At 29.1% G+C, this 23,354-nt stretch overlaps 2 protein-coding genes and 1 pseudogene across 4 annotated transcripts in view; all 3 read right to left on the bottom strand.

The window, feature by feature from the left end:
• The window catches only part of LOC145182222 (medium-chain specific acyl-CoA dehydrogenase, mitochondrial-like), a 38,369-nt gene extending 37,841 nt beyond the window's left edge, over positions 1–528 (bottom strand). For both annotated transcript variants that reach the window (XR_016446784.1, XM_090071204.1), the window contains exon 1: positions 371–528. Coding sequence is in view for 1 of the 2 variants with exons in the window: in XM_090071204.1 (XP_089927330.1) it covers positions 371–427 (57 nt within the window). In the remaining variant the exon portion in view is untranslated. The remainder of the gene's footprint in view (positions 1–370) is intronic.
• Positions 529–14,110: 13,582 nt separating this feature from the next.
• Positions 14,111–18,445, bottom strand: LOC149878978 (uncharacterized). Of its 2 annotated transcripts, none has more exons than XM_090072339.1 (2): positions 14,885–18,445; positions 14,111–14,769 (listed from the first exon to the last, which is right to left on the bottom strand). In XM_090072339.1, the coding sequence occupies exon 1, from the start codon at positions 16,403–16,405 to the stop codon at positions 15,881–15,883; it is 525 nt and encodes a 174-aa protein (XP_089928465.1). In that variant the 5' UTR covers positions 16,406–18,445; the 3' UTR covers positions 14,111–14,769; positions 14,885–15,880. The 2 variants fall into 2 exon arrangements, with proteins under 2 accessions (XP_089928465.1, XP_089928464.1); XM_090072338.1 differs by having other exon boundaries at positions 14,111–15,147; positions 15,402–18,445.
• Positions 18,446–19,727: 1,282 nt separating this feature from the next.
• LOC149878977 (uncharacterized) lies at positions 19,728–22,796 on the bottom strand (annotated as a pseudogene).
• Positions 22,797–23,354: the final 558 nt, after the last annotated feature.

Raw genomic sequence — 23,354 nt, 5'->3', positions numbered from 1 at the left:
GAAAAAAAAATCAATAAAATGGTAAAAAGTGATTATATAGCATAATATAAACAAATCATACCATCTGTATTGCATATACAAAAAACACTTTTTTAAAGTTGGAATGTAGCAGTTATTTACTGCTTACACTTATCTATTGTAATTACAGAAATGTTAAAAATATTGTGAATTTTCATGGTTTAAAAAATAAGCTTAAAAGTTTAAAAACTAAAAATTTGATAAATTCTTATTTTTTTTTTTAAAACTTTGAGCAAAAACTTAACTTTAAAAGTTATTTTTTCAAGTTTGGAGGTTATTAAATAATTAAAACTACTCAAACTGCTAAAAATTAGTAAAGTAATATTTGTTCTATTTTAGAACATAGCCTTACCTGAGTAAAAATCATCTTGATACTATTGCATGATGATGTTTTTAAATTGAACAACATTATGAGGTACTCAGATTTTTTAGGATGCTGATTTAAAAGATAAAAAAGACATTTACATTACAGCATTAGTTTTAAGCACATGTAAAATGAACTTACCATACTTAAATTTTAAAAAGGCCATCAATTTGAAAGGGCTAGAATAAAAAAAACTAATAATAACCATACCCATTACAATGGCAGTGATAGCAATTAGAGAAATAATATATATATATATATATATATATATATATATATATATATATATATATATATATATATATATATATATATATATATATATATATATATTTATATATTTGGTCTAAGAATTAATTCGTGCGGTTTTTAATTGAAAATTGAAGGTTTATTTCAAAAACTAAATGGATGAATACATTAATGAAAATAGTGTCCATCGCTAGTCACTACTTTTGCCCATCTTTCCGGCAATTTACGAATTCCGTGTCGAAAAAATGCTTCATCCTTAGAAGTGATCCAATCAGAGACCCATTTTTCGATATTTTTTGAAGAAGTGAAGCGCTGTCCAATCAAATCGTTATTCATGCAATCGAACAAGTAGTAGTCAGAAGGAGCAATGTCCGGAGAATACGGCGGGTGGGGTAACACTTCCCATCCGACATTTTCCAAATAGTTTTTGACAGGTTTTGCGACATGTGGTCGAGCGTTATCATGCTGAAAATAGAGTTTATCATGTCTGTTACCCCAATCTGGTCGTTTTATGACCAGAGCTTGCTTCAAATGCGTTAATTGTCGTCGATAACGTTCTCCATTAATTGTTTCACCAGGTGTCAGAAGCTCATGGTACACCACACCTTTCATATCCCACCATATACACAGCATAACCTTAGCACAGTGAATATTCCGTTTGGGTTGTGATGGACTTGGTTCACCTGGCTTTACCCAGGCCTTTTTTCGTTTAGGATTCTCGTAATAAATCCATTTCTCATCACCAGTAACGATTCGATGCAAAAATCCCTTTCTTTTCTGTCTTTCAAGCAGCAATTCACAAATGGTCTTTCTTCTTTCCACGTCTCTGTCTTTCAATTCATGTGGAACCCAATGAGACATTTTTTGAATCATACCCATGACTTTGAGGCGTCTGGAAACTGTTGATTGTTCAACTCCTAACGATTTTGCAAGGTCCTCTTGCGTTTGACAAGAATCCTGATTGAGCAATGCTGCCAATTCTGCACCTTCAAATTTTTTCGGCTGTCCTGGTCGCTCTTGGTCTTCCAAACAAAAATCACCACTTTTAAACCGTGCAAACCACTTCTGACACGTTCGCTCAGCTAGAGCATGGTCACCATAAACTTCAACCAAAATACGATGACTTTCGGTAGCACTTTTCTTCATGTTAAAGTAATGAAGAAGAATCCCCCGCAAAAACACTTTATCAGGAACAAAAATCGACATTATCAGTTAAATTAAAAATAGTGTTGTTTACGCTTAAATCAAAGATTTATAATGAAAATGATGCGCAATAACAGTGATCTTCGCACGCATGCGTGGCTAAACGAAACGCTGAGACAATAAGCTAGTTTCGTAATCCCTTGTCAAACCGCACGAATTAATTCCTAGACCAAATATATATAATTAGGACGTAAAGATTTAATCCTAAATCTAAGTGAAGAATTGAATTAGTAAAATTTTTAATACTTCACTTGGAACATGGAAATTAGGTCTTTACTTAGAATGTCGTAAAGAACAAAGTAATTTTGTTTACTCGACTGATAAAGCGAATAAACTCTATTAAACTTTTGTTTACTAACCCAAAGTTGACATAAATTGCTAACTTGTTAACAAATAATTTCAACTTTTTGTTATAAAATATTTGGATGTAAAGAATTTTGGATATGATCTAGATAATAAGGGGTGTTCGCTGTAAGTTACGACCATGTCCAATGATACTAACTAGATGTCTAACTTTACAAAAATTCCGTAAGAAAAAGTGAAACAAGTTTTTAGAGCTTTTAATTCCGGGTAGCTGTTTATTTAAACTGACAATAATTCATTTTTGCTTTGCACATATGGCCCGAGAAGGCTGTAACCCCAATTTAATGTTCCGGAGAAACCCTCTGGAGGGAGTGATGTATACAAACCCCTGATATCAAAAATGCAAAAATTAAAATCAAACTATTTTGTCCGAGAAAAAAAATCATTTTTAAAATTGTCAGTTTTTAACACATTGTTTGAATAATAGCTTCATATACTGTATGAATGATAGCTTAATATACTTTGCATTTATTACACTATAAGTAATTCTTTCTATTGAATTATGAGATTTTATCTTTGATTTGATAATAGAAATATGACTTATTAAGTTTTTTGTCAACAAAAAATTTATTTTTTTTTAAATTCACATTTAATTACACAAATTGAATAACTTCTTACTTTTGCATTTTTATGACATAAGTAATTTCCATCAAAACTTTCAAATAGAACTTTAATTTATATATAACAATTATATATAACAATTCAGAAAGAAATGAAATCGATTCTGCTGTCAATACAGATCAACACATCTCCTTCAATCCCTCTCTTAATTATCAATCACAATTACAATCATCTTTAAAATATTATTCAGCTTGCTCTACTACATCATTAACAAATATATCTATAGAAACTGAGAGTTGTACAGAGTTAGTTGCAGGCTCATCTAACTGCAATAGACCTCAAATAACCAAAAGAAAGGCAACATTTTATTGTGCTAGTTGTCCTTTTATTTCAAATACTTACACTTTAATGAGAAATCTTTAAAATTTACATGGTAATGGTGCTGCAGTGTTTTGTATTAATTGTTTTTCCAAGTTTAAAAGTTTATATGGTAATCAAAAGCATATTGCTAATTGTGCTAAAGAAAATAATACTGTTGATGGTAATACTGAACCTAATGTAATAGTTGATCAAATAGTGTATGACAATGTTGATGAATTAAATAATGATTATCTTGGTATGTTAGCTTTACATTTGCAGTCTAAGTACAGATGTCCTCAGACTGTTTTAGATGTTACATTTTCAACTTTAAAAGAGCTACTTACGGACCCAATTTATGATGTAAAAAAACTAAATTATTCCTGTAAAAAATTATCATCGCAATATTTTCGTGAAAAATATTTTAAACATGTATTTTCTATGCCTACTATAAAGATTGTTGGTAAAGGATCAGTTGCTCCATTTATGATGATGCTAGAATTTTTATTACAATCACCTGAGATTAAAGATTTTACATAGGTATCAAACACACATCATCATCATATTAAATTAGCTATTTATGCAGATGATATTGGCAATTAAAATCCAATTGGTAAAGCCCATTCGAAACACAAACTTTGGGTTATGCACTTTCAAATTCTTAACATTCCTGGAAATTATAGAGGTAGAACATCATCTATTTTCCCATTGGTTTTACATTTAGTAAGCTTACTAAGAATTTCATTCATTTTTCTTCTTTACTTAAAGATTTTAAAGAAACAATACAATTGTTAAATACAGGCGTAAAAATAAGTATTGCTGGAAAGTTAATGACAGTTACAGCTGAGATTTTATACTTTTCTGGGGATTCTTTAACAGCAAATTCAATTGGAGGATTTAAAGAAGGATTTAGTCAAAAAACTGTTCGCTGCTTTAGGCGCTGTAATTCTACGCGGACTGAAATGATCGAGTTTACAACACATGAAGAGCACTGATCTCAAAATATAACTGGATAGCGTATACGGAAAATTTTTAGAAGCCAGTTTTGGCCTCCCAAGATGGCGGCGGAATTAAGGAATGGTGATATGAAAATTAAGAAACTGATGATAATCAAGTTTTATATCTTGAGTTCAAATATCGATAAATATATAATTTTCTAATAAAAATCTAGTTGGGAGAACATTATCATTCCATTGGGAGAACATTATCATTCCATTAGGAAACTATGAGATTAAAGGCATCAATGAGTATTTGCAAAAGTCTATTTTAAACACAATAAAAACAGCTCAACGTGGAAGTTATATTATTGCAAATAAAATTAATTACTCTCCAAACAACCTTCAAATTGGAATCAATCTTAATACTTTAAGATCAACCATTAAACTTGGCTTGAATTATTTGATTGACTTTAATGTGGAGAATAGCATCTCTTCAGTTTTAGGGTTTACTAAAAGAAAATTAAATTCCAATTCCGAATACGAGTCGGATCATATCGTTAGAATTTCAAGCATTAACACCATCAGAATCGTTAACAACGTTATCGGATCATCCTATATTAATGGAACCCAATTAAATTGCATTTACTCCTTTTATCCAAATGTTAGTCCTGGCTATAAAATCATCGAGAGACCAATGCATTTGATTTATCTTCCTGTTAAACTGTTTGAAATTTCAACAATGGTTACTCGCATCATTGATCAGAATGGAGATTTGGTTGATTTTCGTGGAGAGGATATTACAATGCGATATCATATTCGAGAAGTGAAATAAATAATTTTTAATACATAAAAAATGAGCAATTATCAAAATATCAAAATTAATATCTCGCAGAGCCAATCTGATAAAATTAAAAAAGCTATGCATGATAAAACCGATACTAGCATTAAGCTTTCTCATCAAGACTTGAACGGTAAACATGTTCTCGCTATCACTAATTCGCAATTGAACAAAATTAGAAAAGCGTATGAAGCTGGTAAAGGAGTCACTCTTAAATTGAGCAAAAGACAAATTGCATACAACTCAACCATTGAAGGCGGATTCATCGGAGCTCTTCTACCTTTATTAGGTATGTTAGGTAGCACTCTTACCACAAGAGTAGTTCCTGCTCTAGCCACCGGATTGCTAGCAGGTGTAGGCTCTTCTGCTGGCTCTGCTATGGTTGACAAAATTGCAGGAAGAGGAATCGTTTACTTGAAAAAGAATGGAAATGGAATGAAAATGACTGCTGCGGGATCAGGAGTCTTTTTAAGACCTTGGGTAAAACCTACTATTGGTGAAGGACTCTTCATTAAAACTGGAAAAGGTTATCAATCTGTTGGAGCTGGTTTATTACTCGGACCTAACTCACCCTTTAATAGTATACCCTTTTTAGGCGCTATTCTATGAAAAATCGCTTGTTAAAAAAATTCGGATAAACTTTTTAAGAAATTAAAAAAATGATCAACTTTCAATGGATTGACGTAGAAGGAATTGTTTTACCTAATGAAGCTTTAACTAAATTTCAATTGATAAAGTCTGCTAAACAGTTAAAATCAAAAAACTTTCGAGGTGTTTTTGTGAGGGATGAGTTACCAAAAAAGACAATGAAAAAAGAATGTGGAATTGTAAATACGGGAGATTCAAGCACTGGTGGGTTTCATTGGGTGTGCTGGTATAAAGACGGTGACAAAAAGTATAGTTTTGATTCTTACGCTCAGCCTCCTCTTGTTGAGCTGGTCGACTACTTGAAAAGTCCAGTTTATTATAACAGTGAAAGAGTACAATTTGGTAACACTTCTTATTGTGGCCATTTGTGCTTTTACGTCTTGAAAAAATTACAGGAAGGGGATGACTTTCAAGAAGTTATCAATACCTTGTGGTGACTGCTTAATGAACGGAAATGAACAACTTGCAACCATGAACGTTATACGATCACATGACCATGACATTTACACCGAAGAAATCAACAAAGTGGCTCTCAGCGCTAACGACGACAAAAGAATTATCTTAGATGACGGAATTCACACCCTTGCCATCGGACACTACAAAACAAGGCAATAAACATCTTGAAGAACTGGTATATAAATAACATGATTATTTTTATACTTCTTCTTGGTTTTTAAAGACGACTGTATTGGTTTTGTCATGATATGAAGTGTTCACCATTTTTTATGCATCCTTAAGTATGGGAATGGGTCAATGCGCCAGAACCCGCTTTTCCTTATATATTATGTATGTATGTATGTATGTATGTATGTATGTATGTATGTATGTATGTATGTATGTATGTATGTATGTATGTATGTATGTATGTATGTATGTATGTATGTATGTATGTATGTATGTATGTATGTATGTATGTATGTATGTATGTATGTATGTATGTATGTATGTATGTATGTATGTATGTATGTATGTATGTATGTATGTATGTATGTATGTATGTATGTATGTATGTATGTATGTATGTATGTATGTATGTATGTATGTATGTATGTATGTATGTATGTATGTATGTATGTATGTATGTATGTATGTATGTATGTATGTATGTATGTATGTATGTATGTATGTATGTATAACTAGTTATTTAGTATTAAACAATATAAAAGAAAAAGGTATGCCATGCAAAACAACAATATTTATAAAAAAACATTTTAGTTTACACAAGTTTGTTGCTCAAGCACTTTTGTTTTGATTTTGTTTGTAACAGAAGTATTAGTTGATATACAAACATCGTTAAAATTAGATGTAACAGTTATGTTTGTAAGAATTTCTTTTGCAAAATCATTTACAGAAAACACTGATAAATGTTGAAGTTTTTTTTCTAAATAATAGTTCACATTGTACGAGTATATCAATCATTTTAGAATTCACTCTCCATAAACCATCTCCATCATGAGCATTGTATAGTGTCAAGTTCTACTTTACATGCTAGAAGTAAAGAACATTATTGAATGCTATAAAAAGAATAAGTTTTTTGAATAGTGTAACTTATTGAACAGTTAGTGAATAATATAAGCAGCTAAATATTGCAAACTTCATTTCTGCATCCTTTATAGTCATGGTCGATTTTTCGCATTTCTCACCATTGAATATGTTTTTATCGGTAAGGTAGTTTAAAATGTCATTTGCTACGTCCTGCAATAGAGTATTGGAAAAGCGTGTTGCTAAAGTGGCGGTAAATACCGCCGCACTTAACTTCAAAATTTGCTACAATGGCGGTAAAATTTATGACGTAAAATACCGCCACCTAAAGTTGATATTTTGCTAAAGTGGCTTTAAAATGTAAGTAAAAAATTACCACCAACTAAAGTTGATATTTTACTAGCGGTAAATACCACCAGTAAATTATTTATTTTGCTAACAGAACCGTTATAGTGAACTTAAAATATTGAGTGTCAGTAAAATCCAAGTATAAAAATGACGGAAATAAAAATTATAATTCAATTTAATCTATTTATAAAATTTTTTGACTTCATGAAATGTAAGATAACAAAAGTTGATTTAAATTCTTTGTTAAATTAAACTTTAAAATTTTTAAGATATATTTAATAAATATCTGCGATATATAGATCGCATATAGGTGACCAACGTGAGCCATCCAGTCATGTAGACCTGGGATAAGTGATAATAAGAACATATTGTAGATGATGTCCCCAGCTAGCACACATACGTAAATAAAACGTTAAAACAATTTTGCGAGTTTACGTTGGCAAAACGTCAGTTGTCAACGTTGTTTTTATATCATTTTGGTTACAAAAGCGACGTCACCAACAACAACAAACCAACGTTGGTGCAACGTTGTATTTTTGTTGGCGAAGTGTAATATTTCACGTTGGTGCAATTTTATATTCTACGTTGATTCAACGTTATATTTTGTGTTAACAAAACGTTTTATCAACATAAAATGGGCCAAATTTTGTCTTTTAAATAGATTCTTAATTAAAGATTGCGATTTCCCGGACTTTTTCCATTCCCGGGATAGCGGGAATTATTTACATTGTTCCCGGGATCCCGGGAAAATCTTCATCAGAGAAAATATAAATAACTAAATACACTTTTCTATTTTTCTATTTATTTTTTGTAACTGTTTACAACTTTAAAGTGACTTCTGAGAAAAACCAGTGCATCGAGATGAATGTCGATCAATCTAGTTCTATAGTTGGTAAAAAAAAATCCAGTTGAACTAAACACCCTTTCAGCCTCTACACTGGAAGGAAGAATAGTTAAAAGCGCATTATAAAGCATATCTAAGTTATGCGATCTTTTATTAGTAGCTTCAAACAGATTGAATTCTTGACGCATAATTGATTTATTGCACTTGACTTCAAAAACATCTTTTTTTTTTACAAATTTTTCTAATCTGGCAGCCATATATTCAGATAACTGATTTATATCAATAATACTATTGTTAAGTTTTCTATCGCTATCTTTTTCTTTTGCTATATTTTCAATTATGGGAAAAAGTCGACCAGCTATTTCAATCGCTAAATTTATCATAACTGCTTTAGATGGCATGCTAAATAAGTCATCATCCATATCACTTTTTGAAGATTGTGGATTATCTAAAAATTTTAGTAAACCAACAAGATCTTTTTTTCTTCTTTGACATATTCTTTCAATTAAAGCATTTTTAAGATCTTTTGCTAGGTAGCAATCTTGAACATCAAGTTCTTTAACCATAAATTTTAATGTGTCATCAGCTGTTAATAAAGTTGCTTCACTTCTGCAAATCATTTCAGAACCTAAGACAATAAGTTCCAGACTTAAGTTCATCATCAGACAACATTAGGTTTTCTAAACTGAAATCCACGAGAGATTTAAAAACTGCTTTTTTAACTTTAATAAATCTTTGAATAATGGTCAACATTGAATTCCAACGAGTTTTTGAATCCAAAATTAGCACTAGCTCTTATCCAAATTCATTTTTAGAATAACGCTTTAAAGAATCCATTTTTAAAGGAGATCTTTTAAAAGTTACAACTATTTTTCTAACTTTAACAAGAACTTTATGAAGCTCAGGAACAAGATCAGGAACTTGGTCACTAATTTCATTTTGCTGATCCTCCTCCTCATCATAATCATCGTCATCATCAAAGACATCATCTTCAATATATTTGTCATTAGTACTTTGATTATTATTTTTACCTTTTTTTTTATATATTACATCAACAACGGCTAAATGTATTACGTGTGCAAAACAAAGTTGATATTCAGAAGGCGAAGTATATCCTAATTTTTCCATAACAGAAGCACCATCAGTTGCTATGCAAACTACATCATTTGTAAGACTTACATTAAACATGTTTAATTTTTTGATGAGTAGTTCTAGGCAATCATTTGAATTGTGCGATCCTAACATTCGCTCTAATCCAAGATTAATAAAGCCTTCATTAAAGTGAAGATTTATATTCATAAATCTTCTGCCATGTTTTGAATATTCATCCAAATCTATACTAAACTTGCATTTTTTTCTTTTATTTCGAGTATCTTTTTTTTATTTTCTTCGACTATTTCCAAATAATATATATATATAAGATTCATGACATCTGTTTTCGATTTAGGAAGAGTGAAGCCTTTATCACGAAGCAACTCACGAATTTGATCCGATTCAGTTATTGCCTTAATAGAAAAACCATCAATCGCAGCAAAACGAGCCAATCGTTCTCCCAATGAAACTTTTTTTGTCATGGAATCAATTGTTAATTGAACACAACGTTTTTTAGTTGATGGTTCTTCTTCTTTATTTAAAATAATATTATGGATTTTTTCTAAATGCCTCTTCAATCCAACAGTGGAACCACCTTTGCATAGTAATATTTTTGGACAATGTTTGCATTGTGCCTCGTCTGCTTTTTTAAGATCAAAATAACTCCAAACCTTCGAAGTTTTAAGATTTAAGGACATTTTTTTAAAAATTCCCAATGCGCTGCGATAAATTTCAATATGTAAACAATATAAATAAGCAATATTTCTTATGATCCGGAAAATAAAAAATTCTGACTTTGGCGGGAAAGTTAAAAAATGTGTGTACAAAAATCCCGGGATCCCGAAAAAAATTTCCCGGAACAAATTCCCGGGAAGAATCATTATTCTTAATTCTTAAATAGATACTTATAAAACATTTGTCAAACTTAAAGACCTTCGAACAATGGCAACTTTTCTAACAAGAATACAAAAAGAATCCAGAATTTAACATGGTATAGATTATATTATTCAAAAGAAGAATACAAATTAAATATCACTCCTCTCATAAAATTCATTGCTTTGATGTTCATCATGGATTATTTTCCTTAATTTATTTATGTTTCCCCCCTTCCTACCGCCATCACGATCGCATGGATACCTTAACCATTGTTTTATAACGTCTTCAATGTCAGTATTAGTCGATTTTATGGCTTTGTTGAGGTGCACAGCAGTTTAAAGTAAAGAAAATACACAATAAAGACGCACAATTAAGTTCTACAAAAAATGTGTGTATATATATATATATATATATATATATATATATATATATATATATATATATATATATATATATATATATATATATATATATATATATATATATATATATATATATATATATATAGGAGGCGTAATTTATGAACCAATCACTATTTTGTGTATCCGCCTTTTGCTTTAATACAACTAAGAACTCTTCTAGGCATAGACTTAACAAGATTTTTGCTCATCGCTTCTGGGACCCTATACCGGTCTCCTTAAGGATGTCCTTCAGCTTGCCAATGTGGAAATTTGAACCTTTGCCAATTCACGGTCAATCCAAGCCCAAATGTTTTCAATTGGGTTCAAATCAGGTGAGTATGGAGGCCACGGTGTTGTCTTGATATTATTATCGTTGAACCACTTCTTTGTATAGAATGCAGTATGTGCAGTAGCGCCTTCTTGTTGAAGTTTCCATAGTTTATCATTGAGCATAAACAGGTCAATTGGTGGAGTTTGTTTTCCAGTACTTCTACGTATATTGTGGAGTTGATTCTTCCGGTGTATGTTTTGCACATACCAACACCTTTGTAATTGAAACATGACCAGATTCCTATCGAGCCTCCTCCACTTTGTACATTCGGTCTAATGTACCTGGCGTAATACTTTTCGTGAGCCATTCTTTTGACTGTTATGTTAGATTTGCAATTGATCAGCTCAAAGTTACTCTCATTACTCCACGTAATGTTTTTCCATTATTCTATTGTCCAATACCTTCTTTCACGACACCATTTTAGTCTCCTTTGTTCATTAAATGGACGCAAGAGCGGTTTCTTCTGTGTTCAATTCTTTGTAACTAATTCTTGGATTAGGTCTGACAGCTCTAAAAAGGGCACTATCGTGCTTTCTGGTGGTTGACAAGGGTCTACCTGGCCTCGTTTTCTCGCTGGCACCACCAGTCTGAAGAAAGTTTTGCTTCGTTGTTCGAACGCATTTCTCAGAGACTCCAATTAACCTGGCGATTTCTCCATAACATTTGGTTCCTTCTTTGATGTGAGCAATAATTTGCCATCTTTCAGATTGAGTGATACGTCTTTTGCCCATTTTTCGCCTCTTTTTAGTGCAAAACTAAATTAACTTTTGTTTATTTATTAAATAATGATTAACTAATTCCAGGTAAGTTATATTTATATAAGGTTTTTTGACAAAACCAATTAATTTAGGCCTATTAATGAGAAATATGGGGAAAAAACTACTAATTAACTATCAACTAACAAGGTATAAGACTTTTTTGATTGTGCGTCTAAATTTATGAATAAAATAAAATCAAGCTTATCAATTAACCTTTTTGTGTTAATTTGAATAAAATGAGTAATAAACATCCTGTAAAAAAACTTTTGTTTATTTATTAAATAATGATTAACTAATTCCAGGTAAGTTATATTTATATAAGGTTTTTTGACAAAACCAATTAATTTAGGCCTATTAATGAGAAATATGGGAAAAAAACTACTAATTAACTATCAACTAACAAGGTATAAGACTTTTTTGATTGTGCGTCTAAATTTATGAATAAAATAAAATCAAGCTTATCAATTAACTTTTTTGTGTTAATTTGAATAAAATGAGTAATAAACATCCTGTAAAAAAAATTAAGGTACTTTATAATAGAGTTTCACTTCCTCTACTAATTTATATATCAAAAAAAGCGGTAGCATTTTTATTTTATTTTTATTTTAAGCATTTTTTTACATATATGTAAAAAAAAATGAGTGCGTCTAAATTTATGAAAACCACTGTATAACTTTTATAGCTTCTGTAAGTTACAAGCTCTTAATCCTGTCCTGGAAATTCAAATTCAACTAAAAACAATATAATCATAATTAAAATTAATATGGTTTTAACTAAAAACAATATTAAAATCTTTGCCAGTAGTCTCACTTTTCAACAACTCATTGACTAAGGAAAGTAAAAGAATCAAGCTTGCTCTATCTGCATTGCGTCTATAAAATGAATCGGCAATAAAAAAAAAAAAAAAAAAAAGGGTCGGTTAACATAAATACTAATCGAGTATTGCCCGCAAGAAATAGGCTTGACTTTGAACTACCAGTTGAGTGAGAAAAATCAACCTTTTTTGTTTTTATTCTTGGTGAGTAAGAAAGGAACATTTAACTCACCTCAGGTTTAATCTCGAACTAGCAAATACGGAGGCTTCCAATCGCCTAAAGTATTGTAAAATGAACTTGTTAATATGCTAACGCATATGGTAATACTAAATTAGGTAAAAAAATATGGTAATACTAGATTAGGAGCCCATTTGCAAAACCCCTCAAATCCGAGTAAATTGACTTTGAGAAACTAAAGAAAAACTGACTTTCATATAGTTGCGCACCAACTGAAATTGATATTTTCTCTATCTATTTTTTAGGACTAAGAGTCTTTTAATAGGTCTAATAGATTTCAATATATGTAATGTGGAAATGGAAATAACTCCAATTGAATTAATGTGGAAATGGAACTTTAAAAAACTTTTATTCATAGTTTCACGTTTTGCAGATGGGCTCCTCAATTGAAAGAACTTATTAAAATTAAGTAACAATAGTACATTAAATTTATTATGGAGAAGTAATCAAATAAGAAAAATTAGCAAATTTGTAAAGAGTTCATAATTACCCAATAATCATTAAAATTTAGCATGATTTTGTTGTCTTGAATAGTCAAACCGAATCAGATTTAAACACAATTGTAATCGTTTTGAAGTAGTTAATGATCACAACTTCCATTCCGAATTCCAAAATGACATGTCAAGGAACAGAAAATTAATAGACAATTAATGTCGATTAGCTTTTAGCTTCCTGACATGTATACTGTATGATAACTCGTTAAACAATGCTTTATTAGCATCACATGATCTTTCCAGCAATATCTAAATTTATAAAACATACATTAAAATATTAAATAAAAAACTTTTTAAATATTAAAATAACTTTTTATTAACTTTTGCTGTGACAAAATTATATATATTACATTTAGATTAAAATACTGGTTCAGCTTAAAGAAATTTTAAAAACAATGTACAAAGTAGCTCTTTAGAACTTGTGCTTTTACAGTGAAATGCTGATAAATAATTTAAAACATAAAATTACAAAAACTTGTATTACTGATGTGGCAAAGACAGCGAGTTGTTAGCATCAGATTAAAAGCTGGTCAGAGACTAGCAACTCTATTGCTTTAAAACATTAGTATTATGTGCTATGTAAAGAAAACAATGGAAACAAGTTAGTATTTTAACCACTGATATCTATATTAATGCTATACTTTATATAAAATATTTTACAAATACTATATAAATATATGTAACTAAGTCTCTCTCTATAGATATATGCTAAATATATAAATATATATAACATATAAACAGAAAAATTTCATTTTTATAACAACAGTTTATGTAACAACAATATGCTGAGAAGTATTCAATCTATTAAGCGCATTGTTTGCGCATAAACTGCATGTTGCTCAAGCGCTAAGAAGTTATGCTCAATGATAATCAGTAGCCCCCCCATAAAATGGGTCATTGTTGATTAGGGTATCAAGAAATACATAACATAATAAAAAGGGTCCCATTAACCATACATAATAACCATAACATGCACCTGTATGTACTACAATCAAATTACTTTTTTTTTAATAGTTAAGTATCATATAGTAGGGCATCAAAGAAATAGTATAATACCTCTAAAGAAGGGTAAAAAAAGTTAAATAAATGGTTAAAACCTGTTTTAAAATGTTACCAGAAAATAAAGGTGCTCATGCCTTTTTGTATTGAATTAAATTTCACTGTCTGTTAGCTAATGATTAATTATGTAAGGTTTCAAATACTGAAATTTACTAAATTAAAACCATATTTTGACAGTAGCAACTAAAACAAAATAATGGTTGATGTAAAAAAAGAGAATTTAATAAAAAGTACACACAACATAGATTGAAATTTTTATATCATTGAAGTCTTTTAACAAAAACAAACTTTGTAACATAAGCTCTTAACATAACTAGATAAAATAAAAGATGAAACAATTATAAATGAGATTAAAAAAAGATTAAGAATAACATTTAAAAAAACATCTTACTCATTAGCTCTTTTTAGCATGAAAAACTACCATTATGAACATTTTGAATACAAATCTTCATAATGGTAAATCTTCTTTGTTTTGATGTTTTTACACTCTGATCTAAATAAAAAAGTTATATAACATTTTCCACCTACCATACAATTTGTTAAATGTTTATTTAAGCAAACTAAAAAATAATCTTGTTCTTGAACATGTTTTAAGATAAACATTTTACCTTGATTCTTATCTATGATCATTGAATATGCTAATCAACAGGAAACTGACAAAGTTTTAGTACAAAAGGTTAACTGGATTCTCTTAGAGCCTACTAAATTTGAGAAAGATATAACTGTTTACAAAAAGAAACAAACTCTTAAAGCCTTTGCATTAATGTCATTGCTTTAAAGAGCACAAACCTTTATTAGAGTGCCATTAAGTAGCCAAGCTTCTAAATTTGGTGGCCTCAGCTGATGCATGTACAATTCCTTGAATGTTCTCCTTAATAATCAGAGTTTATATATATGAGAATAAATAAGTATTTAACTATAAATACATTACGGAGTTATTAGTATAGAGACATTAAACTTTGCATGCTATTAGAATTTTTTTGTTAGAATTCAAGGACAATTAGTTTGTTATACATAACTAGAGCATAAAAACCATTTTGTTGATGAAATTTCACTTAAGAGAATGACCCTTTTAGAGTTTTCATAGCAGTTTTAAATAATCTTCATTAATAAAAATATTAGTACCTTTAAGCTTTGATGCATTATCTGCGATCATTTTTTCCTCCTTGTAGTCACACAGTTGGAAAACAATTGTTTAATTGTTTAAAACTGCAACCATGTTTGCTTGTTCAATTTTGATTAAGTTTAATATGAAATTTTTCAGCCAAATTTTTCACCACACAATATAGACCTTACCTATTTAAAACAAAAAATTTGACTGTAATATGTACAGCTGCATGCATGGTTATTGTGCATGGTTAATGGAACCCTTTCTATTACATTATTGTTTATTTCTAGATACCCTAATCAACAATGACTCATTTTATGGAGAGGGGGCCTACTGCTAAGTTTTAATTCTAGCCAACCAAGTGGTGTTACTATAACCCAAATAACAAAATTAGTTATCCATCAATAGTATTAGTTAACTAACAAATTTTTATTAGTTAAGAAACAAATTTTAACAAAAAAATATAAAACAAAATTCTGTTAAGATAAAAATAAATTTACAAAAGTACCGGAACACATTCTGAAGCAAGTGAACAGTCAGAATCTACAAAGTTTATTATTGAATTAGCTGCACAGCCTTCAAAAAAACTGTCATTCATATTTGAAGATGAATGTGTAAGGCTAGAATCAAGTATATTGTGAGTCAACTCAATTGGAATATCCTCACATTCTTGATTTAAAGCAAAAGATATTTTTGATACTAAACTTGTTGCACTGTATTCTAGATCACAAGCTAACTTATGAATTGGAAGATAACAATTTTCCCCCAACACCATGTGTTTTTTCAAGACTGATGTATGTGATAGGCAAATATTAAAGGTTTGAAGTCGATTAAAAGTCATTTTGTTAACTTTTCCTCCTTGAAGAACTAATGAATTAACAATAGCATTAGCATTCATTTGTTGATTATGACACATTAGTAAATAACTAATAGCATTTGTAATTGCAGGTATACAGGTCTTAAAAGTTTTTCTTGTGTTTCTTTTGATAGATCTTGAGCTTCTTGCACATGAAATTGCCATTTCTTTTAAAAAAGGAGCTTTCTCACATAACTCATTATATTGGATTTGATACGAAACTTTATAAGCATTATTAATATCAGGTAATTTAAATGGTGAAGATGGGTTTTTACATAAAGTGTCTACTTCAAAAGAAACATTAGTGTTGATATAATTAATTATAGAAACATTAAATGCCACTGGATCAAGCTCTTTTAATGCTTTAAAAATCAGAACAGCATTTCCTTCAATGGCAGATTTAATGACTCTTTTTCTATTTAGAAGAACATTAAATGTGTTAACTTTTGAACTTGATTTATTAGTTAACAAAATCTAAATTAAAAAAAAAAATAATAATAACTACTGTGGAAGATTATTAGATTACCCTTAAGTTATTAGATTACCCTTATTAGATTACCCTTAAGTTAATTAGTTAACAAAATCTAAATTAAAAAAAATAATAATAACTACTGTGGAAGATTATTAGATTACCCTTAAGGACTTGTTTTAATAATTTTGTAAACATTTAAAAGTGAGAAAAACTTCTGATATTGATTTTTTAACAAATTTAGAGTCAATGTATGCAATCATTAAACCTTTAATAGAATCAAAACAAAAAATTTTACATATTTTTAAGATTAAAAAAACAAACAATTAGGTCTAACTGATCTGACTAATCAGTTTAACTAATCAGTAACTGATTTAACTAATCAGTCTAATTAGTTACTCCAATTGATATTTCATTAATAAAAACTTTCTCAATTGCTTCTTTCTAAAACAATTACTTATTCCTATTTACTCAATATAAATTTGTTTAATTATGAGAACATAGATAAATAGAAAAAGGTAAATAGAGAAAAACTGTTATGATTTCCAAAATTTCCTCAACATAGAAGTGCCTGGTGGTAAATTAATTACTGAATATAGCAACTTAAATTTACTTATGTTAAAGAAATGTAATTATCTCAAATTTAAAAAATATGACAAAAAGCCAAAAATATGTTTGCCACCCTTTAATTTTTTCATATACATTTTAATGATGATAAATATAATAATACAAAATAAAAATAAAAACTACCTCTAAACTACCTTCATCAAGCTCCATTTCTTTGTTAGAAAATATTCTACTATCCATGTCTTCTGCTGTTGGTGTAGATGTCAATATTCTTTGTGAGTTTTCTTTAAGAATTTCACGACCTCTTGCAATGGCATTTATATTTTTTTGTATTTTTTCTAATGTTCTTTTTACATTTGTATAGCATGTTTTACAAATACAATTATAGTCATTTGAATAAATTAACTTTTCATTTATGAATTTTTCTATATTTAGGCCAGCCTCTGTTATTTTTCCCTTATTGTCCCATAGATTAATTTTCATAGAACCATCATCATAGGATGAATACTTTTGTGTGATATTATAAAGACATAAAATGCACACATTTAGTACACTAAGAGGTAAGGAAACCTCAGAAGATTTGACCTTTTTTTTGGTAATGGTAAAATGTTTGTTTTTTTAAGCATTGAATCATCGTGATCTTTGCATTGAAAATCAATTAACTTATCCTCCATTTGTTAAAAACTGGATACCATGTTGCAATAGAAGAGTACACCAAAACTTGTGATTATATAAAAGGCAAAACAAAATGTTTGAATTTAACAAATTAAACTTGAATTTAATCTGACTGAACTTGGCCACTACTTACGAGTAAGAAAAGAAAGAGATGAAATAATAATTATTTTTATGAATCTGCAATCAGAAAAAACATTAATTTGAAAGTACAAAGTACGGGTTTACAAAATATATTCAACGTATATTTAAATTAGGCAAAATGGTTGATAATTGGTTGAAAATAGTTGATTTTTAATAACTGTTTTTAAAAAGTTTATTACCCCCGTCCTTAAACCTGCGAAACGTAATTATATTTTGCCATTATTCATTTTTTAAATAACCAAAGTTTTCTGGTCTGACTTCCCAAAGTTCACGGGAAAAAAAAGTCAGACGAATTGAATCAGTGTTTTTTAAAAGGGCTGGTTTGCTCAAAACCCGTTTTTGAGAAAACTAAAAAAAACTCTTTATATCTTTTAATATTAAATATACAGAATTTGTGTAATACATTTTTAAAAAATATATGCAAGAGTAACATCTTAGCACACTTTGATAATTGTTATAACATTTCATTTGTTAACAATTAATGTATGAAATTTCGAAAATTTGGCCCTTTTAAAAAAAATCAAATATTTCGAAATTGAAACTGCTTACATTTTCCGTGTTTTGCGGCTAAAAATACGAATCAGCTGGAGAGTGATTTTTTTAAAAAGGGCGTATTTGAAGCAAACTTGCCTTTTTTAAAAAAATCGAAAACTTTCAGGTGGCTTTATTTGTGTAAGAAGATAAAATTTAAACACATTTTTAACATAAACTGATGAAGCCATCAAAGAAGGACACAAAACACACAAAAAGTGAATTTCAAAAAAAATGTCAAATCAGCCCTTTTAAAAAACACTGATTCAATTATCGTCTAGCGTTAAATAAGTATCCCGTTAAAAAAGTAGACAAAATGAGCAATCAAGACAATATTTTTAACACCAAACGTAATTTTAAATTAAGTTAAGATCAAGTTAAAGTTTTATAAAATCCTTATTAAAAAGTATGACTTTAAAAATAATCTTATAAGAACTTAATATTTGCAAACATATTTAACATAACAATATGGTAAATGAAAATTCCTAAATTAGGAGCGCCGCACTGCCCTTGATTAACGATCTTATATTGTATTGTGTCTTATGTTTACAGATTGTGATACAAATGTTACAACATGTTTATATTGTGATATCTGGCGCGCACCCCCCACGGTGCCTCCTGGATAAGTAGTATTATCTCTTAATGTAATAGTATTTCTAAGAGTCATTTTAATTAAAAAAAAAATTTAAAAAAAGCAGCTTAATCTATAAATTTTCTGCTGATGAAAATTTTCATATAAGTGTAAAAAGTTTAAAGTCTATTACACTTAATAAACCTAGGAATCTATTTCTGATCTGGAAAACGAGTTAATGGTTTGAAATTTAACGAGTTCTAGGTTTTGATCTAAATATGATCTTAAACCTTCCATAAAGTTACAATTAAAAACCAGCATTATCCAAATTAAACCGTCCAAACACGCTTACATGGGATAATGTGTAAGTGATTAAAACATGTAGAAGATTACAATTATGTGAAAACAAAATAAGAAATGTAAAAAAAAGACATGATAACATTAAATTGTTAAAAATTTATTTTCCAAAATAAATTTACATTCAACTTTGTATTGTTATTATACAAAGTTGAATGTAAATTTATTGTGTCCATATTAATATACCTCTCCTAGATTGTCGGTTGTTTGCCTTCTCAAATAAACACCAGGGATCGAGGTTTACCTATCAAATATACTTTTGACATAAGCGATGGAATCTTTTTCTTTAATTACTCTTAGCCATAAGAGCTTAAGTTGTTGTACCTAAAACTAAAAAAAAAAAAAAAAAAAAAAAAGAAGAAAGTTTTCATTCTTATTATAATTAGACTTATTTACTAGATAATTATAATAAATTGACAGATGAAACAAACAAAAAAGACAATTATGTTTGAATTTAAAAAAGTACTTGTAACCTGAAATGTAATCAGGCAATCTAAAGTGAAATATAAGAAAAATAATATTAGAAAACTATTTTTAACTTTTTTATATTTATAATTTATATTTATTAATTATAACTTTTACTTAATAGTTAGAGTCATGATACAACTAGAATTTAAAATACAGTAACAATTTTTTTTTTAAACAATTAAATTATCATAATAAATCTAATTTTAAAAACTCTACAATAAACTCTAATATAAAATTGAGTAAACTCTAGTCTAGTTTCATATTTACTACTTGTAACTTTAATTCTAACTCTAACTTATAACTACTACTTGTAACTCTACTTGTTGGATCTCTACTACTTATAACTCTAATTTAAAACCGAATCAATCAAAGACACTTAAAATAAGTTTTTGTTTAAAACAAGTTTTTGTAAAGAAAATATTTTTATGTATTTAACAAAAAGATTTCAAGTCATTATGCTCACAAAACAAAATTTAATAAATCAAATATCTAACTTTTATTAAGGTTTTTCAAAAAATTATTATTACACAAAGTTTGTAAAATAACTAACTCACTTACTAAAACAAAATAAATAACTGAAAACTGCTATTATCACATGATTAGGTCAGTATAATGTAAATATACACTCAAATATTTTTACTATTTTATAATCTAAAGAGACACTACATCAATATTATTTTATTGTACAGTGACAGAAATTATCACATTGAAATGATAATGAGCATACTTCTTTTACCATATGTTAAAGAAATGTAAGGAAACATCTCCATTTTTTTTTTCTCTCAATACACTGCAGGAAATGAGACCTCATACTATTTTTGTCCCAGATAATTAAACTTGAATCAAAACCATTGCATAAACCAGTAGCATTTGCAACAGCATAAAGCCCACAATCATTTCCATTGTCTTGCTTTTGACATCTTATGACCTCCACATTCAAAGAAGAAATACATTCATTTATTAACAACGATCGTGCAACTCTGTGTACCAGTAATGGAACAGTGCTTTTATTAAATCTAGAAAACAGTGAATCATAATACTGAACAGAATTAGAACCATTTTCAAATGTTAAACTACTTATTAGAACCCAATGCGAATTTCTAACATTAAGTATCTGAACAAACTTTCCAGAAATAGTTTAACCATCAAAGTTTTTTGAATTAAAAATCCAAGAACTTTAAAATCCACCTACTTCAGGAAACTGGTGCGAAAGAAAGCTTTGTGCAATATCAATTAAAGTATCATCAAGCCAACAAGATGGATGTTTTAAAACATCTATGCACAGCTTGACTGACTGCGCTGACAATGTTGAATAAAAATTATCTACAAAAATTGCAGGACAAACTAATCTTTTGGATTTAGATATACTTTCGTCAGTTAGAGAAGTTGGATGCTTTCTCTTGCTGGATTTTTTTAAAATTATTTTTAAATCATCTTTTTCAATTAATTATTTAGTCATTTTAGGACAATAATCATGCTCTTTTAAAATCAATTGGTTGGACAATGCTTGTTTTTCTGATAAATAAGGCTTTATACGTAATACAATTTACCATCTAAAGTATGTAAAAATTTAGATTTAATTCAATAATAATTATTATTTATTCAACAAAATATAATGTAATGTTTACATACCACAGAGTTTGGATTTTTTTGCATACTTTAAAAGATTTACGCTCTGATTTGTAATATTTCATCCTTACATCAGAGAGATATTGTTTAACATCTTAAACAGAATAGTTATGAACAGGCATTTTTCAAATTAAATTTTTGACTTGTAAATTAGAAATTTAAGTAACTTAGAATATTTACTTAACGGAACAAGGCTACTTATTTAACGATAGATTTCACCTACCTAACGGAAACTTAACACCATATCTGCGCATGCTTATCGCATGCGCAGAGCTATCTGTGTACTTTTTTAACGGGCTACTTATTTAACGTGACACAGGTTAGGGCAATGATATATTATATATACTAGATGTCTAACTTCGATCCGAAATGTGAAGCCGTGGGAGCCATTTCTAATTCGGGCAAAAACGTTCATTTTTAACTTTTATTTCGCACGTCGGATATAGTTTTTGCCCTTATTACAAATGGCGGATTCAATTTGTAAACAAAAAAAGCGGCTTCACTTTTTGTCCAATAAAATCCCGCAAGTTAGATATCTAGTATATATAATATATCATTGGGTTAGGGTTTATTTTCGGTTCCGGTTAGGTATATTTATAATCTATTACCGGTTTTGTTCCGGTTCCGGCGAAATCTCTGTTTCAGTTGATCACTATGCCACAACTCATCTGCATCATTTAGGCAAAATTGAAAATCTAAAAACTTTACAAAAATTAGGGGAAAATTGAGAATTTAAGGACTTTAGCTAAAGCTTGGTTTCCAATAGTTGTAGAAATGTTGAATAAAAATCGAACAAAGTTCGTTTGATTTGTTGTGCGGTAAATTGTTGTGCAACGCTGTTTCCATGGCATTGAATTAGCGCAAAAATCTTTAAAAAAAAAACAGTGTAAAAAAACAAAAAATGGCCTTCATAAAAAAAAATCTCACTCTAAATTATCGACCTTTTCTTAAACTTTTAACTTTAAGACGCAAAAAAAGCGTAAAGAAAAGAAAGCATATGTTTTGGGTCAGAGAACTGTTGTGATCCGCTTAAGCATATAACCCTTGTATATGTTTGATTATATATATTATTTTAAGATAAGTCAATAAAGATATTTTTATACCACTTTTAATATAACGCGAATTCTAATCTCTTTTAATGTCTCCATTTCCTATTTTTATGCACGTTTTTATAATGCGTTCCATATGAACGCACTTACGTAATTTGTATTACATAATTACGTAGTTATCATTCTCAACAGTTCCCCCTGTTTGGGAAAGACTTTTCTTATCAGATTAGTAGATCTTGATACTTAATGATAAAGTTTCACAGGTCTATGATTTCGCTTGGGATACGATTTTCTATCAGCTTTTGTTCTTTCAATATCATTAACTTGTACTTCCTTTTGTATAAACTCATCAGGTTTTAAAATCTTTTTTATAAATTGTATGTTACGCGCCAACTCGTTTCCTTCTTCGTCTACTACAATAACTAAACTTTGCCTTCTTTCTTTAACTATGTATTTCTTGTTTAGATATTTTGAATCTAGTTTTCCTCCACGTTCATGACGTTTTACGAGAACCTGGTCTCCTACTTTAACATCATATCTCTCCTTTGCGTTGTGTTTCTCATCAAAGTATTTTTTTACTTTTGCATACTTTTTATTTTGACTCTCTCTCACTTCTTTATCGTATGGTGATTTCTCAACTATTATTGAAGGAAATTT

This window comes from Hydra viridissima, unplaced genomic scaffold (assembly GCF_058129835.1).
Source record: "Hydra viridissima isolate aposymbiotic clone 2 unplaced genomic scaffold, HvirCarnegie_v1 scaffold_14, whole genome shotgun sequence".
NCBI lineage: Eukaryota > Metazoa > Cnidaria > Hydrozoa > Anthoathecata > Hydridae > Hydra > Hydra viridissima.
The sequence above is the reverse complement of the archived record's forward strand: the minus strand, read 5'-3'. Positions and strand labels throughout refer to the sequence as shown.